Below are 19,574 nucleotides of genomic sequence, written 5' to 3' on the forward strand. Positions count from 1 at the left end.
TGGACAACTGTTTCAGATGTTTCTGTTGTGTTTTGAGAAGAAGAAGAACTCAAATTGTTGGACAATTTGTCTTGAATTGTAGAACTATGTGAAACTTGTTCTGGTGCTGTTTGGACAACTGTTTCAGATGTTTCTGTTGTGTTTTGAGAAGAAGAAGAACTCAAATTGTTGGACAATTTGTCTTGAATTGTAGAACTATGTGAAACTTGTTCTGGTGCTGTTTGGACAACTGTTTCAGATGTTTTCTGTTGTGTTTTGAGAAGAAGAAGAACTCAAATTGTTGGACAATTTGTCTTGAATTGTAGAACTATGTGAAACTTGTTCTGGTGCTGTTTGGACAACTGTTTCAGATGTTTCTGTTGTGTTTTGAGAAGAAGAAGAACTCAAATTGTTGGACAATTTGTCTTGAATTGTAGAACTATGTGAAACTTGTTCTGGTGCTGTTTGGACAACTGTTTCAGATGTTTCTGTTGTGTTTTGAGAAGAAGAAGAACTCAAATTGTTGGACAATTTGTCTTGAATTGTAGAACTATGTGAAACTTGTTCTGGTGCTGTTTGGACAACTGTTTCAGATGTTTCTGTTGTGTTTTGAGAAGAAGAAGAACTCAAATTGTTGGACAATTTGTCTTGAATTGTAGAACTATGTGAAACTTGTTCTGGTGCTGTTTGGACAACTGTTTCAGATGTTTCTGTTGTGTTTTGAGAAGAAGAAGAACTCAAATTGTTGGACAATTTGTCTTGAATTGTAGAACTATGTGAAACTTGTTCTGGTGCTGTTTGGACAACTGTTTCAGATGTTTCTGTTGTGTTTTGAGAAGAAGAAGAACTCAAATTGTTGGACAATTTGTCTTGAATTGTAGAACTATGTGAAACTTGTTCTGGTGCTGTTTGGACAACTGTTTCAGATGTTTCTGTTGTGTTTTGAGAAGAAGAAGAACTCAAATTGTTGGACAATTTGTCTTGAATTGTAGAACTATGTGAAACTTGTTCTGGTGCTGTTTGGACAACTGTTTCAGATGTTTCTGTTGTGTTTTGAGAAGAAGAAGAACTCAAATTGTTGGACAATTTGTCTTGAATTGTAGAACTATGTGAAACTTGTTCTGGTGCTGTTTGGACAACTGTTTCAGATGTTTCTGTTGTGTTTTGAGAGAAGAAGAACTCAAATTGTTGGACAATTTGTCTTGAATTGTAGAACTATGTGAAACTTGTTCTGGTGCTGTTTGGACAACTGTTTCAGATGTTTCTGTTGTGTTTTGAGAAGAAGAAGAACTCAAATTGTTGGACAATTTGTCTTGAATTGTAGAACTATGTGAAACTTGTTCTGGTGCTGTTTGGACAACTGTTTCAGATGTTTCTGTTGTGTTTTGAGAAGAAGAAGAACTCAAATTGTTGGACAATTTGTCTTGAATTGTAGAACTATGTGAAACTTGTTCTGGTGCTGTTTGGACAACTGTTTCAGATGTTTCTGTTGTGTTTTGAGAAGAAGAAGAACTCAAATTGTTGGACAATTTGTCTTGAATTGTAGAACTATGTGAAACTTGTTCTGGTGCTGTTTGGACAACTGTTTCAGATGTTTCTGTTGTGTTTTGAGAAGAAGAAGAACTCAAATTGTTGGACAATTTGTCTTGAATTGTAGAACTATGTGAAACTTGTTCTGGTGCTGTTTGGACAACTGTTTCAGATGTTTCTGTTGTGTTTTGAGAAGAAGAAGAACTCAAATTGTTGGACAATTTGTCTTGAATTGTAGAACTATGTGAAACTTGTTCTGGTGCTGTTTGGACAACTGTTTCAGATGTTTCTGTTGTGTTTTGAGAAGAAGAAGAACTCAAATTGTTGGACAATTTGTCTTGAATTGTAGAACTATGTGAAACTTGTTCTGGTGCTGTTTGGACAACTGTTTCAGATGTTTCTGTTGTGTTTTGAGAAGAAGAAGAACTCAAATTGTTGGACAATTTGTCTTGAATTGTAGAACTATGTGAAACTTGTTCTGGTGCTGTTTGGACAACTGTTTCAGATGTTTCTGTTGTGTTTTGAGAAGAAGAAGAACTCAAATTGTTGGACAATTTGTCTTGAATTGTAGAACTATGTGAAACTTGTTCTGGTGCTGTTTGGACAACTGTTTCAGATGTTTCTGTTGTGTTTTGAGAAGAAGAAGAACTCAAATTGTTGGACAATTTGTCTTGAATTGTAGAACTATGTGAAACTTGTTCTGGTGCTGTTTGGACAACTGTTTCAGATGTTTCTGTTGTGTTTTGAGAAGAAGAAGAACTCAAATTGTTGGACAATTTGTCTTGAATTGTAGAACTATGTGAAACTTGTTCTGGTGCTGTTTGGACAACTGTTTCAGATGTTTCTGTTGTGTTTTGAGAAGAAGAAGAACTCAAATTGTTGGACAATTTGTCTTGAATTGTAGAACTATGTGAAACTTGTTCTGGTGCTGTTTGGACAACTGTTTCAGATGTTTCTGTTGTGTTTTGAGAAGAAGAAGAACTCAAATTGTTGGACAATTTGTCTTGAATTGTAGAACTATGTGAAACTTGTTCTGGTGCTGTTTGGACAACTGTTTCAGATGTTTCTGTTGTGTTTTGAGAAGAAGAAGAACTCAAATTGTTGGACAATTTGTCTTGAATTGTAGAACTATGTGAAACTTGTTCTGGTGCTGTTTGGACAACTGTTTCAGATGTTTCTGTTGTGTTTTGAGAAGAAGAAGAACTCAAATTGTTGGACAATTTGTCTTGAATTGTAGAACTATGTGAAACTTGTTCTGGTGCTGTTTGGACAACTGTTTCAGATGTTTCTGTTGTGTTTTGAGAAGAAGAAGAACTCAAATTGTTGGACAATTTGTCTTGAATTGTAGAACTATGTGAAACTTGTTCTGGTGCTGTTTGGACAACTGTTTCAGATGTTTCTGTTGTGTTTTGAGAAGAAGAAGAACTCAAATTGTTGGACAATTTGTCTTGAATTGTAGAACTATGTGAAACTTGTTCTGGTGCTGTTTGGACAACTGTTTCAGATGTTTCTGTTGTGTTTTGAGAAGAAGAAGAACTCAAATTGTTGGACAATTTGTCTTGAATTGTAGAACTATGTGAAACTTGTTCTGGTGCTGTTTGGACAACTGTTTCAGATGTTTCTGTTGTGTTTTGAGAAGAAGAAGAACTCAAATTGTTGGACAATTTGTCTTGAATTGTAGAACTATGTGAAACTTGTTCTGGTGCTGTTTGGACAACTGTTTCAGATGTTTCTGTTGTGTTTTGAGAAGAAGAAGAACTCAAATTGTTGGACAATTTGTCTTGAATTGTAGAACTATGTGAAACTTGTTCTGGTGCTGTTTGGACAACTGTTTCAGATGTTTCTGTTGTGTTTTGAGAAGAAGAAGAACTCAAATTGTTGGACAATTTGTCTTGAATTGTAGAACTATGTGAAACTTGTTCTGGTGCTGTTTGGACAACTGTTTCAGATGTTTCTGTTGTGTTTTGAGAAGAAGAAGAACTCAAATTGTTGGACAATTTGTCTTGAATTGTAGAACTATGTGAAACTTGTTCTGGTGCTGTTTGGACAACTGTTTCAGATGTTTCTGTTGTGTTTTGAGAAGAAGAAGAACTCAAATTGTTGGACAATTTGTCTTGAATTGTAGAACTATGTGAAACTTGTTCTGGTGCTGTTTGGACAACTGTTTCAGATGTTTCTGTTGTGTTTTGAGAAGAAGAAGAACTCAAATTGTTGGACAATTTGTCTTGAATTGTAGAACTATGTGAAACTTGTTCTGGTGCTGTTTGGACAACTGTTTCAGATGTTTCTGTTGTGTTTTGAGAAGAAGAAGAACTCAAATTGTTGGACAATTTGTCTTGAATTGTAGAACTATGTGAAACTTGTTCTGGTGCTGTTTGGACAACTGTTTCAGATGTTTCTGTTGTGTTTTGAGAAGAAGAAGAACTCAAATTGTTGGACAATTTGTCTTGAATTGTAGAACTATGTGAAACTTGTTCTGGTGCTGTTTGGACAACTGTTTCAGATGTTTCTGTTGTGTTTTGAGAAGAAGAAGAACTCAAATTGTTGGACAATTTGTCTTGAATTGTAGAACTATGTGAAACTTGTTCTGGTGCTGTTTGGACAACTGTTTCAGATGTTTCTGTTGTGTTTTGAGAAGAAGAAGAACTCAAATTGTTGGACAATTTGTCTTGAATTGTAGAACTATGTGAAACTTGTTCTGGTGCTGTTTGGACAACTGTTTCAGATGTTTCTGTTGTGTTTTGAGAAGAAGAAGAACTCAAATTGTTGGACAATTTGTCTTGAATTGTAGAACTATGTGAAACTTGTTCTGGTGCTGTTTGGACAACTGTTTCAGATGTTTCTGTTGTGTTTTGAGAAGAAGAAGAACTCAAATTGTTGGACAATTTGTCTTGAATTGTAGAACTATGTGAAACTTGTTCTGGTGCTGTTTGGACAACTGTTTCAGATGTTTCTGTTGTGTTTTGAGAAGAAGAAGAACTCAAATTGTTGGACAATTTGTCTTGAATTGTAGAACTATGTGAAACTTGTTCTGGTGCTGTTTGGACAACTGTTTCAGATGTTTCTGTTGTGTTTTGAGAAGAAGAAGAACTCAAATTGTTGGACAATTTGTCTTGAATTGTAGAACTATGTGAAACTTGTTCTGGTGCTGTTTGGACAACTGTTTCAGATGTTTCTGTTGTGTTTTGAGAAGAAGAAGAACTCAAATTGTTGGACAATTTGTCTTGAATTGTAGAACTATGTGAAACTTGTTCTGGTGCTGTTTGGACAACTGTTTCAGATGTTTCTGTTGTGTTTTGAGAAGAAGAAGAACTCAAATTGTTGGACAATTTGTCTTGAATTGTAGAACTATGTGAAACTTGTTCTGGTGCTGTTTGGACAACTGTTTCAGATGTTTCTGTTGTGTTTTGAGAAGAAGAAGAACTCAAATTGTTGGACAATTTGTCTTGAATTGTAGAACTATGTGAAACTTGTTCTGGTGCTGTTTGGACAACTGTTTCAGATGTTTCTGTTGTGTTTTGAGAAGAAGAAGAACTCAAATTGTTGGACAATTTGTCTTGAATTGTAGAACTATGTGAAACTTGTTCTGGTGCTGTTTGGACAACTGTTTCAGATGTTTCTGTTGTGTTTTGAGAAGAAGAAGAACTCAAATTGTTGGACAATTTGTCTTGAATTGTAGAACTATGTGAAACTTGTTCTGGTGCTGTTTGGACAACTGTTTCAGATGTTTCTGTTGTGTTTTGAGAAGAAGAAGAACTCAAATTGTTGGACAATTTGTCTTGAATTGTAGAACTATGTGAAACTTGTTCTGGTGCTGTTTGGACAACTGTTTCAGATGTTTCTGTTGTGTTTTGAGAAGAAGAAGAACTCAAATTGTTGGACAATTTGTCTTGAATTGTAGAACTATGTGAAACTTGTTCTGGTGCTGTTTGGACAACTGTTTCAGATGTTTCTGTTGTGTTTTGAGAAGAAGAAGAACTCAAATTGTTGGACAATTTGTCTTGAATTGTAGAACTATGTGAAACTTGTTCTGGTGCTGTTTGGACAACTGTTTCAGATGTTTCTGTTGTGTTTTGAGAAGAAGAAGAACTCAAATTGTTGGACAATTTGTCTTGAATTGTAGAACTATGTGAAACTTGTTCTGGTGCTGTTTGGACAACTGTTTCAGATGTTTCTGTTGTGTTTTGAGAAGAAGAAGAACTCAAATTGTTGGACAATTTGTCTTGAATTGTAGAACTATGTGAAACTTGTTCTGGTGCTGTTTGGACAACTGTTTCAGATGTTTCTGTTGTGTTTTGAGAAGAAGAAGAACTCAAATTGTTGGACAATTTGTCTTGAATTGTAGAACTATGTGAAACTTGTTCTGGTGCTGTTTGGACAACTGTTTCAGATGTTTCTGTTGTGTTTTGAGAAGAAGAAGAACTCAAATTGTTGGACAATTTGTCTTGAATTGTAGAACTATGTGAAACTTGTTCTGGTGCTGTTTGGACAACTGTTTCAGATGTTTCTGTTGTGTTTTGAGAAGAAGAAGAACTCAAATTGTTGGACAATTTGTCTTGAATTGTAGAACTATGTGAAACTTGTTCTGGTGCTGTTTGGACAACTGTTTCAGATGTTTCTGTTGTGTTTTGAGAAGAAGAAGAACTCAAATTGTTGGACAATTTGTCTTGAATTGTAGAACTATGTGAAACTTGTTCTGGTGCTGTTTGGACAACTGTTTCAGATGTTTCTGTTGTGTTTTGAGAAGAAGAAGAACTCAAATTGTTGGACAATTTGTCTTGAATTGTAGAACTATGTGAAACTTGTTCTGGTGCTGTTTGGACAACTGTTTCAGATGTTTCTGTTGTGTTTTGAGAAGAAGAAGAACTCAAATTGTTGGACAATTTGTCTTGAATTGTAGAACTATGTGAAACTTGTTCTGGTGCTGTTTGGACAACTGTTTCAGATGTTTCTGTTGTGTTTTGAGAAGAAGAAGAACTCAAATTGTTGGACAATTTGTCTTGAATTGTAGAACTATGTGAAACTTGTTCTGGTGCTGTTTGGACAACTGTTTCAGATGTTTCTGTTGTGTTTTGAGAAGAAGAAGAACTCAAATTGTTGGACAATTTGTCTTGAATTGTAGAACTATGTGAAACTTGTTCTGGTGCTGTTTGGACAACTGTTTCAGATGTTTCTGTTGTGTTTTGAGAAGAAGAAGAACTCAAATTGTTGGACAATTTGTCTTGAATTGTAGAACTATGTGAAACTTGTTCTGGTGCTGTTTGGACAACTGTTTCAGATGTTTCTGTTGTGTTTTGAGAAGAAGAAGAACTCAAATTGTTGGACAATTTGTCTTGAATTGTAGAACTATGTGAAACTTGTTCTGGTGCTGTTTGGACAACTGTTTCAGATGTTTCTGTTGTGTTTTGAGAAGAAGAAGAACTCAAATTGTTGGACAATTTGTCTTGAATTGTAGAACTATGTGAAACTTGTTCTGGTGCTGTTTGGACAACTGTTTCAGATGTTTCTGTTGTGTTTTGAGAAGAAGAAGAACTCAAATTGTTGGACAATTTGTCTTGAATTGTAGAACTATGTGAAACTTGTTCTGGTGCTGTTTGGACAACTGTTTCAGATGTTTCTGTTGTGTTTTGAGAAGAAGAAGAACTCAAATTGTTGGACAATTTGTCTTGAATTGTAGAACTATGTGAAACTTGTTCTGGTGCTGTTTGGACAACTGTTTCAGATGTTTCTGTTGTGTTTTGAGAAGAAGAAGAACTCAAATTGTTGGACAATTTGTCTTGAATTGTAGAACTATGTGAAACTTGTTCTGGTGCTGTTTGGACAACTGTTTCAGATGTTTCTGTTGTGTTTTGAGAAGAAGAAGAACTCAAATTGTTGGACAATTTGTCTTGAATTGTAGAACTATGTGAAACTTGTTCTGGTGCTGTTTGGACAACTGTTTCAGATGTTTCTGTTGTGTTTTGAGAAGAAGAAGAACTCAAATTGTTGGACAATTTGTCTTGAATTGTAGAACTATGTGAAACTTGTTCTGGTGCTGTTTGGACAACTGTTTCAGATGTTTCTGTTGTGTTTTGAGAAGAAGAAGAACTCAAATTGTTGGACAATTTGTCTTGAATTGTAGAACTATGTGAAACTTGTTCTGGTGCTGTTTGGACAACTGTTTCAGATGTTTCTGTTGTGTTTTGAGAAGAAGAAGAACTCAAATTGTTGGACAATTTGTCTTGAATTGTAGAACTATGTGAAACTTGTTCTGGTGCTGTTTGGACAACTGTTTCAGATGTTTCTGTTGTGTTTTGAGAAGAAGAAGAACTCAAATTGTTGGACAATTTGTCTTGAATTGTAGAACTATGTGAAACTTGTTCTGGTGCTGTTTGGACAACTGTTTCAGATGTTTCTGTTGTGTTTTGAGAAGAAGAAGAACTCAAATTGTTGGACAATTTGTCTTGAATTGTAGAACTATGTGAAACTTGTTCTGGTGCTGTTTGGACAACTGTTTCAGATGTTTCTGTTGTGTTTTGAGAAGAAGAAGAACTCAAATTGTTGGACAATTTGTCTTGAATTGTAGAACTATGTGAAACTTGTTCTGGTGCTGTTTGGACAACTGTTTCAGATGTTTCTGTTGTGTTTTGAGAAGAAGAAGAACTCAAATTGTTGGACAATTTGTCTTGAATTGTAGAACTATGTGAAACTTGTTCTGGTGCTGTTTGGACAACTGTTTCAGATGTTTCTGTTGTGTTTTGAGAAGAAGAAGAACTCAAATTGTTGGACAATTTGTCTTGAATTGTAGAACTATGTGAAACTTGTTCTGGTGCTGTTTGGACAACTGTTTCAGATGTTTCTGTTGTGTTTTGAGAAGAAGAAGAACTCAAATTGTTGGACAATTTGTCTTGAATTGTAGAACTATGTGAAACTTGTTCTGGTGCTGTTTGGACAACTGTTTCAGATGTTTCTGTTGTGTTTTGAGAAGAAGAAGAACTCAAATTGTTGGACAATTTGTCTTGAATTGTAGAACTATGTGAAACTTGTTCTGGTGCTGTTTGGACAACTGTTTCAGATGTTTCTGTTGTGTTTTGAGAAGAAGAAGAACTCAAATTGTTGGACAATTTGTCTTGAATTGTAGAACTATGTGAAACTTGTTCTGGTGCTGTTTGGACAACTGTTTCAGATGTTTCTGTTGTGTTTTGAGAAGAAGAAGAACTCAAATTGTTGGACAATTTGTCTTGAATTGTAGAACTATGTGAAACTTGTTCTGGTGCTGTTTGGACAACTGTTTCAGATGTTTCTGTTGTGTTTTGAGAAGAAGAAGAACTCAAATTGTTGGACAATTTGTCTTGAATTGTAGAACTATGTGAAACTTGTTCTGGTGCTGTTTGGACAACTGTTTCAGATGTTTCTGTTGTGTTTTGAGAAGAAGAAGAACTCAAATTGTTGGACAATTTGTCTTGAATTGTAGAACTATGTGAAACTTGTTCTGGTGCTGTTTGGACAACTGTTTCAGATGTTTCTGTTGTGTTTTGAGAAGAAGAAGAACTCAAATTGTTGGACAATTTGTCTTGAATTGTAGAACTATGTGAAACTTGTTCTGGTGCTGTTTGGACAACTGTTTCAGATGTTTCTGTTGTGTTTTGAGAAGAAGAAGAACTCAAATTGTTGGACAATTTGTCTTGAATTGTAGAACTATGTGAAACTTGTTCTGGTGCTGTTTGGACAACTGTTTCAGATGTTTCTGTTGTGTTTTGAGAAGAAGAAGAACTCAAATTGTTGGACAATTTGTCTTGAATTGTAGAACTATGTGAAACTTGTTCTGGTGCTGTTTGGACAACTGTTTCAGATGTTTCTGTTGTGTTTTGAGAAGAAGAAGAACTCAAATTGTTGGACAATTTGTCTTGAATTGTAGAACTATGTGAAACTTGTTCTGGTGCTGTTTGGACAACTGTTTCAGATGTTTCTGTTGTGTTTTGAGAAGAAGAAGAACTCAAATTGTTGGACAATTTGTCTTGAATTGTAGAACTATGTGAAACTTGTTCTGGTGCTGTTTGGACAACTGTTTCAGATGTTTCTGTTGTGTTTTGAGAAGAAGAAGAACTCAAATTGTTGGACAATTTGTCTTGAATTGTAGAACTATGTGAAACTTGTTCTGGTGCTGTTTGGACAACTGTTTCAGATGTTTCTGTTGTGTTTTGAGAAGAAGAAGAACTCAAATTGTTGGACAATTTGTCTTGAATTGTAGAACTATGTGAAACTTGTTCTGGTGCTGTTTGGACAACTGTTTCAGATGTTTCTGTTGTGTTTTGAGAAGAAGAAGAACTCAAATTGTTGGACAATTTGTCTTGAATTGTAGAACTATGTGAAACTTGTTCTGGTGCTGTTTGGACAACTGTTTCAGATGTTTCTGTTGTGTTTTGAGAAGAAGAAGAACTCAAATTGTTGGACAATTTGTCTTGAATTGTAGAACTATGTGAAACTTGTTCTGGTGCTGTTTGGACAACTGTTTCAGATGTTTCTGTTGTGTTTTGAGAAGAAGAAGAACTCAAATTGTTGGACAATTTGTCTTGAATTGTAGAACTATGTGAAACTTGTTCTGGTGCTGTTTGGACAACTGTTTCAGATGTTTCTGTTGTGTTTTGAGAAGAAGAAGAACTCAAATTGTTGGACAATTTGTCTTGAATTGTAGAACTATGTGAAACTTGTTCTGGTGCTGTTTGGACAACTGTTTCAGATGTTTCTGTTGTGTTTTGAGAAGAAGAAGAACTCAAATTGTTGGACAATTTGTCTTGAATTGTAGAACTATGTGAAACTTGTTCTGGTGCTGTTTGGACAACTGTTTCAGATGTTTCTGTTGTGTTTTGAGAAGAAGAAGAACTCAAATTGTTGGACAATTTGTCTTGAATTGTAGAACTATGTGAAACTTGTTCTGGTGCTGTTTGGACAACTGTTTCAGATGTTTCTGTTGTGTTTTGAGAAGAAGAAGAACTCAAATTGTTGGACAATTTGTCTTGAATTGTAGAACTATGTGAAACTTGTTCTGGTGCTGTTTGGACAACTGTTTCAGATGTTTCTGTTGTGTTTTGAGAAGAAGAAGAACTCAAATTGTTGGACAATTTGTCTTGAATTGTAGAACTATGTGAAACTTGTTCTGGTGCTGTTTGGACAACTGTTTCAGATGTTTCTGTTGTGTTTTGAGAAGAAGAAGAACTCAAATTGTTGGACAATTTGTCTTGAATTGTAGAACTATGTGAAACTTGTTCTGGTGCTGTTTGGACAACTGTTTCAGATGTTTCTGTTGTGTTTTGAGAAGAAGAAGAACTCAAATTGTTGGACAATTTGTCTTGAATTGTAGAACTATGTGAAACTTGTTCTGGTGCTGTTTGGACAACTGTTTCAGATGTTTCTGTTGTGTTTTGAGAAGAAGAAGAACTCAAATTGTTGGACAATTTGTCTTGAATTGTAGAACTATGTGAAACTTGTTCTGGTGCTGTTTGGACAACTGTTTCAGATGTTTCTGTTGTGTTTTGAGAAGAAGAAGAACTCAAATTGTTGGACAATTTGTCTTGAATTGTAGAACTATGTGAAACTTGTTCTGGTGCTGTTTGGACAACTGTTTCAGATGTTTCTGTTGTGTTTTGAGAAGAAGAAGAACTCAAATTGTTGGACAATTTGTCTTGAATTGTAGAACTATGTGAAACTTGTTCTGGTGCTGTTTGGACAACTGTTTCAGATGTTTCTGTTGTGTTTTGAGAAGAAGAAGAACTCAAATTGTTGGACAATTTGTCTTGAATTGTAGAACTATGTGAAACTTGTTCTGGTGCTGTTTGGACAACTGTTTCAGATGTTTCTGTTGTGTTTTGAGAAGAAGAAGAACTCAAATTGTTGGACAATTTGTCTTGAATTGTAGAACTATGTGAAACTTGTTCTGGTGCTGTTTGGACAACTGTTTCAGATGTTTCTGTTGTGTTTTGAGAAGAAGAAGAACTCAAATTGTTGGACAATTTGTCTTGAATTGTAGAACTATGTGAAACTTGTTCTGGTGCTGTTTGGACAACTGTTTCAGATGTTTCTGTTGTGTTTTGAGAAGAAGAAGAACTCAAATTGTTGGACAATTTGTCTTGAATTGTAGAACTATGTGAAACTTGTTCTGGTGCTGTTTGGACAACTGTTTCAGATGTTTCTGTTGTGTTTTGAGAAGAAGAAGAACTCAAATTGTTGGACAATTTGTCTTGAATTGTAGAACTATGTGAAACTTGTTCTGGTGCTTTTGGACAACTGTTTCAGATGTTTCTGTTGTGTTTTGAGAAGAAGAAGAACTCAAATTGTTGGACAATTTGTCTTGAATTGTAGAACTATGTGAAACTTGTTCTGGTGCTGTTTGGACAACTGTTTCAGATGTTTCTGTTGTGTTTTGAGAAGAAGAAGAACTCAAATTGTTGGACAATTTGTCTTGAATTGTAGAACTATGTGAAACTTGTTCTGGTGCTGTTTGGACAACTGTTTCAGATGTTTCTGTTGTGTTTTGAGAAGAAGAAGAACTCAAATTGTTGGACAATTTGTCTTGAATTGTAGAACTATGTGAAACTTGTTCTGGTGCTGTTTGGACAACTGTTTCAGATGTTTCTGTTGTGTTTTGAGAAGAAGAAGAACTCAAATTGTTGGACAATTTGTCTTGAATTGTAGAACTATGTGAAACTTGTTCTGGTGCTGTTTGGACAACTGTTTCAGATGTTTCTGTTGTGTTTTGAGAAGAAGAAGAACTCAAATTGTTGGACAATTTGTCTTGAATTGTGTAGAACTATGTGAAACTTGTTCTGGTGCTGTTTGGACAACTGTTTCAGATGTTTCTGTTGTGTTTTGAGAAGAAGAAGAACTCAAATTGTTGGACAATTTGTCTTGAATTGTAGAACTATGTGAAACTTGTTCTGGTGCTGTTTGGACAACTGTTTCAGATGTTTCTGTTGTGTTTTGAGAAGAAGAAGAACTCAAATTGTTGGACAATTTGTCTTGAATTGTAGAACTATGTGAAACTTGTTCTGGTGCTGTTTGGACAACTGTTTCAGATGTTTCTGTTGTGTTTTGAGAAGAAGAAGAACTCAAATTGTTGGACAATTTGTCTTGAATTGTAGAACTATGTGAAACTTGTTCTGGTGCTGTTTGGACAACTGTTTCAGATGTTTCTGTTGTGTTTTGAGAAGAAGAAGAACTCAAATTGTTGGACAATTTGTCTTGAATTGTAGAACTATGTGAAACTTGTTCTGGTGCTGTTTGGACAACTGTTTCAGATGTTTCTGTTGTGTTTTGAGAAGAAGAAGAACTCAAATTGTTGGACAATTTGTCTTGAATTGTAGAACTATGTGAAACTTGTTCTGGTGCTGTTTGGACAACTGTTTCAGATGTTTCTGTTGTGTTTTGAGAAGAAGAAGAACTCAAATTGTTGGACAATTTGTCTTGAATTGTAGAACTATGTGAAACTTGTTCTGGTGCTGTTTGGACAACTGTTTCAGATGTTTCTGTTGTGTTTTGAGAAGAAGAAGAACTCAAATTGTTGGACAATTTGTCTTGAATTGTAGAACTATGTGAAACTTGTTCTGGTGCTGTTTGGACAACTGTTTCAGATGTTTCTGTTGTGTTTTGAGAAGAAGAAGAACTCAAATTGTTGGACAATTTGTCTTGAATTGTAGAACTATGTGAAACTTGTTCTGGTGCTGTTTGGACAACTGTTTCAGATGTTTCTGTTGTGTTTTGAGAAGAAGAAGAACTCAAATTGTTGGACAATTTGTCTTGAATTGTAGAACTATGTGAAACTTGTTCTGGTGCTGTTTGGACAACTGTTTCAGATGTTTCTGTTGTGTTTTGAGAAGAAGAAGAACTCAAATTGTTGGACAATTTGTCTTGAATTGTAGAACTATGTGAAACTTGTTCTGGTGCTGTTTGGACAACTGTTTCAGATGTTTCTGTTGTGTTTTGAGAAGAAGAAGAACTCAAATTGTTGGACAATTTGTCTTGAATTGTAGAACTATGTGAAACTTGTTCTGGTGCTGTTTGGACAACTGTTTCAGATGTTTCTGTTGTGTTTTGAGAAGAAGAAGAACTCAAATTGTTGGACAATTTGTCTTGAATTGTAGAACTATGTGAAACTTGTTCTGGTGCTGTTTGGACAACTGTTTCAGATGTTTCTGTTGTGTTTTGAGAAGAAGAAGAACTCAAATTGTTGGACAATTTGTCTTGAATTGTAGAACTATGTGAAACTTGTTCTGGTGCTGTTTGGACAACTGTTTCAGATGTTTCTGTTGTGTTTTGAGAAGAAGAAGAACTCAAATTGTTGGACAATTTGTCTTGAATTGTAGAACTATGTGAAACTTGTTCTGGTGCTGTTTGGACAACTGTTTCAGATGTTTCTGTTGTGTTTTGAGAAGAAGAAGAACTCAAATTGTTGGACAATTTGTCTTGAATTGTAGAACTATGTGAAACTTGTTCTGGTGCTGTTTGGACAAACTTGTTTTCAGATGTTTCTGTTGTGGTTTTGAGGGAGAAAAGAAACTCAAATTTGTTGGACCACAATTTGTTCTTGAATTGTTAGACTATGTGAAACTGTTTCTGGTGCTGTTTGGACAACTGTTTCAGATGTTTCTGTTGTGTTTTGGAAGAAGAAAGAACTCAAATTGTTGGAAATTTGTCTGAATTGTAGAACTATGTGAAACTTGTTCTGGTGCTGTTTGGACATGTTTTCAGATGTTTCTGTTGTGTTTTGGAGAAGAAGAAGAACTCAAATTGTTGGACAATTTGTCTGAATTGTAGAACTATGTGAAACTTGTTCTGGTGCTGTTTGGACAACTGTTTCAGATGTTTCTGTTGTGTTTTGAGAAGAAGAGAACTCAAATTGTTGGACAATTTGTCTGAATGTTAGAACTATGTGAAACTTGTTCTGGTGCTGTTTGGACAACTGTTTCAGATGTTTCTGTTGTGTTTTGAGAAGAAGAAGAACTCAAATTGTTGGACAATTTGTCTTGAATTGTAGAACTATGTAAACTTGTTCTGGTGCTGTTTGGACACTGTTTCAGATGTTTCTGTTGTGTTTTGAGAAGAAGAAGAACTCAAATTGTTGGACAATTTGTCTTGAATTGTAGAACTATGTGAAACTTGTTCTGGTGCTGTTGGACAACTGTTTCAGATGTTTCTGTTGTGTTTTGAAGAAGAAGAAACTCAAATTGTTGGACAATTTGTCTTGAAATTGTAGAACTATGTGAAACTTGTTCTGGTGCTGTTTGGACAACTGTTTCAGATAGTTTCTGTTGTGTTTTGAGAAGAAGGAAGAACTCAAATTGTTGGACAATTTGTCTTGAATTGTAGAACTATGTGAAACTTGTTTCTGGTGCTGTTTGGACAACTGTTTCAGATGTTTCTGTTGTGTTTTGAGAAGAAGAAGAACTCAAATTGTTGGACAATTTGTCTTGAATTGTAGAACTATGTGAAACTTGTTCTGGTGCTGTTTGGACAACTGTTTCAGATGTTTCTGTTGTGTTTTGAGAAGAAGAAGAACTCAAATTGTTGGACAATTTGTCTTGAATTGTAGAACTATGTGAAACTTGTTCTGGTGCTGTTTGGACAACTGTTTCAGATGTTTCTGTGTGTTTTGAGAAGAAAGAAGAACTCAAATTGTTGGACAATTTGTCTTGAATTGTAGAACTATGTGAAACTTGTTCTGGTGCTGTTTGGACAACTGTTTCAGATTTTCTGTTGTGTTTTGAGAAGAAGAAGAACTCAAATTGTTGAAAATTTGTCTGAATTGTAGAACTATGTGAAACTTGTTCTGGTGCTGTTTGGACAACTGTTTCAGATGTTTCTGTTGTGTTTTGAGAAGAAGAAGAACTCAATTGTTGGACAATTTGTCTTGAATTGTAGAACTATGTGAAACTTTCTGGTGCTGTTTGGACAACTGTTTCAGATGTTTCTGTTGTGTTTTGAGAGAGAAGAACTCAAATTGTTGGACAATTTGTCTTGAATTGTAGAACTATGTGAAACTTGTTTCTGGTGCTGTTTGGACAACTGTTTCAGATGTTTCTGTTGTGTTTTGAGAAGAAGAAGAACTCAAATTGTTGGACAATTTGTCTTGAATTGTAGAACTATGTGAAACTTGTTCTGGTGCTGTTTGGACAAACTGTTTCAGATGTTTCTGTTGTGTTTTGAGAAGAAGAAGACTCAAATTGTTGGACAATTTGTCTTGAATTGTAGAACTATGTGAAACTTGTTCTGGTGCTGTTTGGACAACTGTTTCAGATGTTTCTGTGTGTTTTGAGAAAGAAGAAGAACTCAAATTGTTGGACAATTTGTCTTGAATTGTAGAACTATGTGAAACTTGTTCTGGTGCTGTTTGGACAACTGTTTCAGATGTTTCTTGTTGTGTTTTGAGAAGAAAGAAGAACTCAAATTGTTGGACAATTTGTCTTGAATTGTAGAACTATGTGAAACTTGTTCTGGTGCTGTTTGGACAACTGTTTCAGATGTTTCTGTGTGTTTTGAGAAGAAGAAGAACTCAAATTGTTGGACAATTTGTCTTGAATTGTAGAACTATGTGAAACTTGTTTCGGTGCTGTTTGGACAACTGTTTCAGATGTTTCTGTTGTGTTTTGAGAAGAAGAAGAACTCAAATTGTTTGGACAATTGTCTTGAATTGTAGAACTATGTGAAACTTGTTCTGGTGCTGTTGGACAACTGTTTCAGATGTTTCTGTTGTGTTTTGAGAAGAAGAAGAACTCAAATTGTTGGACAATTTGTCTTGAATTGGAGAACTATGTGAAAACTTGTTCTGGTGCTGTTTGGACAACTGTTTCAGATGTTTCTGTTGTGTTTTGAGAAGAAGAAGAACTCAAATTGTTGGACAATTTGTCTTGAATTGTAGAACTATGTGAAACTTGTTCTGGTGCTGTTTGGCAACTGTTTCAGATGTTTCTGTTGTGTTTTGAGAAAAAGAAGAACTCAAATTGTTGGACAATTTGTCTTGAATTGTAGAACTATGTGAAACTTGTTCTGGTGCTGTTTGGACAACTGTTTCAGATGTTTCTGTTGTGTTTTGAGAAGAAGAAGAACTCAAATTGTTGACAATTTGTCTTGAATTGTAGAAACTATGTGAAACTTGTTCTGGTGCTGTTTGGACAACTGTTTCAGATGTTTCTGTTGTGTTTTGAGAAGAAGAAGAACTCAAATTGTTGGACAATTTGTCTTGAATTGTAAAACTATGTGAAACTTGTTCTGGTGCTGTTTGGACAACTGTTTCAGATGTTTCTGTTGTGTTTTGAGAAGAAGAAGAACTCAAATTGTTGGACAATTGTCTTGAATTGTAAAACTATGTGAAACTTGTTCTGGTGCTGTTTGGACAACTGTTTCAGATGTTTCTGTTGTGTTTTGAGAAGAAGAAGAACTCAAATTGTTGGACAATTTGTCTTGAATTGTAGAACTATGTGAAACTTGTTCTGGTGCTGTTTGGACAACTGTTTCAGATGTTTCTGTTGTGTTTTGAGAAGAAGAAGAACTCAAATTTGTTGGACAATTTGTCTTGAATTGTAGAACTATGTGAAACTTGTTCTGGTGCTGTTTGGACAACTGTTTCAGATGTTTCTGTTGTGTTTTGAGAAGAAGAAGAACTCAAATTGTTGGACAATTTGTCTTGAATTGTAAAACTATGTGAAACTTGTTCTGGTGCTGTTTGGACAACTGTTTCAGATGTTTCTGTTGTGTTTTGAGAAGAAGAAGAACTCAAATTGTTGGACAATTTGTCTTGAATTGTAAAACTATGTGAAACTTGTTCTGGTGCTGTTTGGACAACTGTTTCAGATGTTTCTTGTTGTGTTTTGAGAAAGAAGAACTCAATTGTTGGACATTTGTCTTGAATTGTAAAACTATGTGAAACTTGTTCTGGTGCTGTTTGGACAACTGTTTCAGATGTTTCTGTTGTGTTTTGAGAAGAAGAAGAACTCAAATTGTGGACAATTTGTCTTGAATTGTAAAACTATGTGAAACTTGTTCTGGTGCTGTTTGGACAACTGTTTCAGATGTTTCTGTTGTGTTTTGAGAAGAAGAAGAACTCAAATTGTTGGACAATTTGTCTTGAATTGTAGAACTATGTGAAACTTGTTCTGGTGCTGTTTGGACAACTGTTTCAGATGTTTTCTGTTGTGTTTTGAGAAGAAGAAGAACTTCAAATTGTTGGACAATTTGTCTTGAATTGTAGAACTATGTGAAACTTGTTCTGGTGCTGTTTGGACAACTGTTTCAGATGTTTCTGTTGTGTTTTGAGAAGAAGAGAACTCAAATTGTTGGACAATTTGTCTTGAATTGTAGAACTATGTGAAACTTGTTTCTGGTGCTGTTGGACAACTGTTTCAGATGTTCCTGTTGTGTTTTGAGAAGAAGAAGAACTCAAATTGTTGGACAATTTGTCTTGAATTGTAGAACTATGTGAAACTTGTTCTGGTGCTGTTTGGACAACTGTTTCAGATGTTTCTGTTGTGTTTTGAGAAGAAGAAAGACTCAAATTGTTGGACAATTTGTCTTGAATTGTAGAACTATGTGAAACTTGTTCTGGTGCTGTTTGGACAACTGTTTCAGATGTTTCTGTGTGTTTTTGAGAAGAAGAAGAACTAATTGTTGGACAATTTGTCTTGAATTGTAGAACTATGTGAAACTTGTTCTGGTGCTGTTTGGACAACTGTTTCAGATGTTTCTGTTGTGTTTTGAGAAGAAAAGAACTCAAATTGTTGGACAATTTGTCTTGAATTGTAGAACTATGTGAAACTTGTTCTGGTGTCTGTTTGGACAACTGTTTCAGATGTTTCTGTTGTGTTTTGAGAAGAAGAAGAACTCAAATTGTTGGACAATTTGTCTTGAATTGTAGAACTATGTGAAACTTGTTCTGGTGCTGTTTGGACAACTGTTTCAGATGTTTCTGTTGTGTTTTGAGAAGAAGAAGAACTCAAATTGTTGGACCATTTGTCTTGAATTGGTAGAACTATGTGAAACTTGTTCTGGTGCTGTTTGGACAACTGTTTCAGATGTTTCTGTTGTGTTTTGAGAAGAAGAAAGAACTCAAATTGTTGGACAATTTGTCTTGAATTGTAGAACTATGTGAAACTTGTTCTGGTGCTGTTTGGACAACTGTTTCAGATGTTTCTGTTTGTGTTTTGAGAAGAAGAAGAACTCAAATTGTTGGACAATTTGTCTTGAATTGTAGAATATGTGAAACTTGTTCTGGTGCTGTTTGGACAACTGTTTCAGATGTTTCTGTTGTGTTTTGAGAAGAAGAAGAACTCAAATTGTTGGACAATTTGTCTTGAATTGTAGAAACTATGTGAAACTTGTTCTGGTGCTGTTTGGCACACTGTTTCAGATGTTTCTGTTGTGTTTTGAGAAGAAGAAGAACTCAAATTGTTGGACAATTTGTCTTGAATTGTTAGAACTATGTGAAACTTGTTCTGGTGCTGTTTGACAACTGTTCAGATGTTTCTGTTGTGTTTTGAGAAGAAGAAGAACTCAAATTGTTGGACAATTTGTCTTGAATTGTAGAACTATGTGAACTTTGTTCTGGTGGCTGTTTGGGACAACTGTTTCAGATGTTTTCTGTTGTGTTTTGGAGAAGAAGAAGAACTCAATTGTTGGACAATTTGTCTTGAATTGTAGAACTATGTGAAACTTGTTCTGGTGCTGTTTGGACAACTGTTTTTCAGATGTTTCTGTTGTGTTTTGAGAAGAAGAAGAACTCAAATTGTTGGACCAATTTGTCTTGAATTGTAGAACTATGTGAAAACTTGTTCTGGTGCTGTTGGACAACTGTTTCAGATGTTTCTGTTGTGTTTTGAGAAGAAGAAGAACTCAAATTGTTGGACAATTTGTCTTGAATTGTAGAACTATGTGAAACTTGTTCTGGTGCTGTTGGACAACTGTTTCAGATGTTTCTGTGTGTTTTTGAGAAAGAAGAAGAACTCAAATTGTTGACAATTGTCTTGAATTGTAGAACTATGTGAAACTTGTTCTGGTGCTGTTTGGACAACTGTTTCAGATGTTTCTGTTGTGTTTTGAGA

At 35.1% G+C, this 19,574-nt stretch overlaps 4 protein-coding genes and 2 pseudogenes across 6 annotated transcripts; all 6 read right to left on the minus strand.

Moving 5' to 3' along the window:
- Positions 1–457: 457 nt before the first annotated feature.
- TVAGG3_1080660 lies at positions 458–1,085 on the minus strand (annotated as a pseudogene). Its single transcript has one exon — positions 458–1,083. A coding segment is annotated over exon 1 (626 nt).
- Positions 1,086–1,344: 259 nt separating this feature from the next.
- On the minus strand, positions 1,345–2,338 carry TVAGG3_1080670 (annotated as a pseudogene). The gene has a single exon: positions 1,345–2,337. A coding segment is annotated over exon 1 (993 nt).
- Positions 2,339–14,852: 12,514 nt separating this feature from the next.
- Positions 14,853–15,374, minus strand: TVAGG3_1080680 (attachment subunit, putative-related family; the record flags this gene model as incomplete). The annotated part of the gene is made up of 1 exon (XM_051256670.1): positions 14,853–15,374. One exon carries the CDS (start codon positions 15,372–15,374, stop codon positions 14,853–14,855), a length of 522 nt encoding a protein of 173 aa, XP_051076109.1.
- A 992-nt stretch (positions 15,375–16,366) lies between these two features.
- TVAGG3_1080690 (attachment subunit, putative-related family) lies at positions 16,367–16,825 on the minus strand (the record flags this gene model as incomplete). Its single annotated transcript, XM_051256671.1, has 1 exon — positions 16,367–16,825. One exon carries the CDS (start codon positions 16,823–16,825, stop codon positions 16,367–16,369), a length of 459 nt encoding a protein of 152 aa, XP_051076110.1.
- Positions 16,826–16,993: 168 nt separating this feature from the next.
- Positions 16,994–17,476, minus strand: TVAGG3_1080700 (attachment subunit, putative-related family; the record flags this gene model as incomplete). Its single annotated transcript, XM_051256672.1, has 1 exon — positions 16,994–17,476. One exon carries the CDS (start codon positions 17,474–17,476, stop codon positions 16,994–16,996), a length of 483 nt encoding a protein of 160 aa, XP_051076111.1.
- Positions 17,477–17,695: 219 nt separating this feature from the next.
- On the minus strand, positions 17,696–18,205 carry TVAGG3_1080710 (attachment subunit, putative-related family; the record flags this gene model as incomplete). The annotated part of the gene is made up of 1 exon (XM_051256673.1): positions 17,696–18,205. One exon carries the CDS (start codon positions 18,203–18,205, stop codon positions 17,696–17,698), a length of 510 nt encoding a protein of 169 aa, XP_051076112.1.
- Positions 18,206–19,574: the final 1,369 nt, after the last annotated feature.

The sequence above is a fragment of the Trichomonas vaginalis genome (assembly GCF_026262505.1).
Source record: "Trichomonas vaginalis G3 chromosome Unknown ctg_150, whole genome shotgun sequence".
Taxonomy (NCBI): Eukaryota; Parabasalia; order Trichomonadida; family Trichomonadidae; genus Trichomonas; species Trichomonas vaginalis.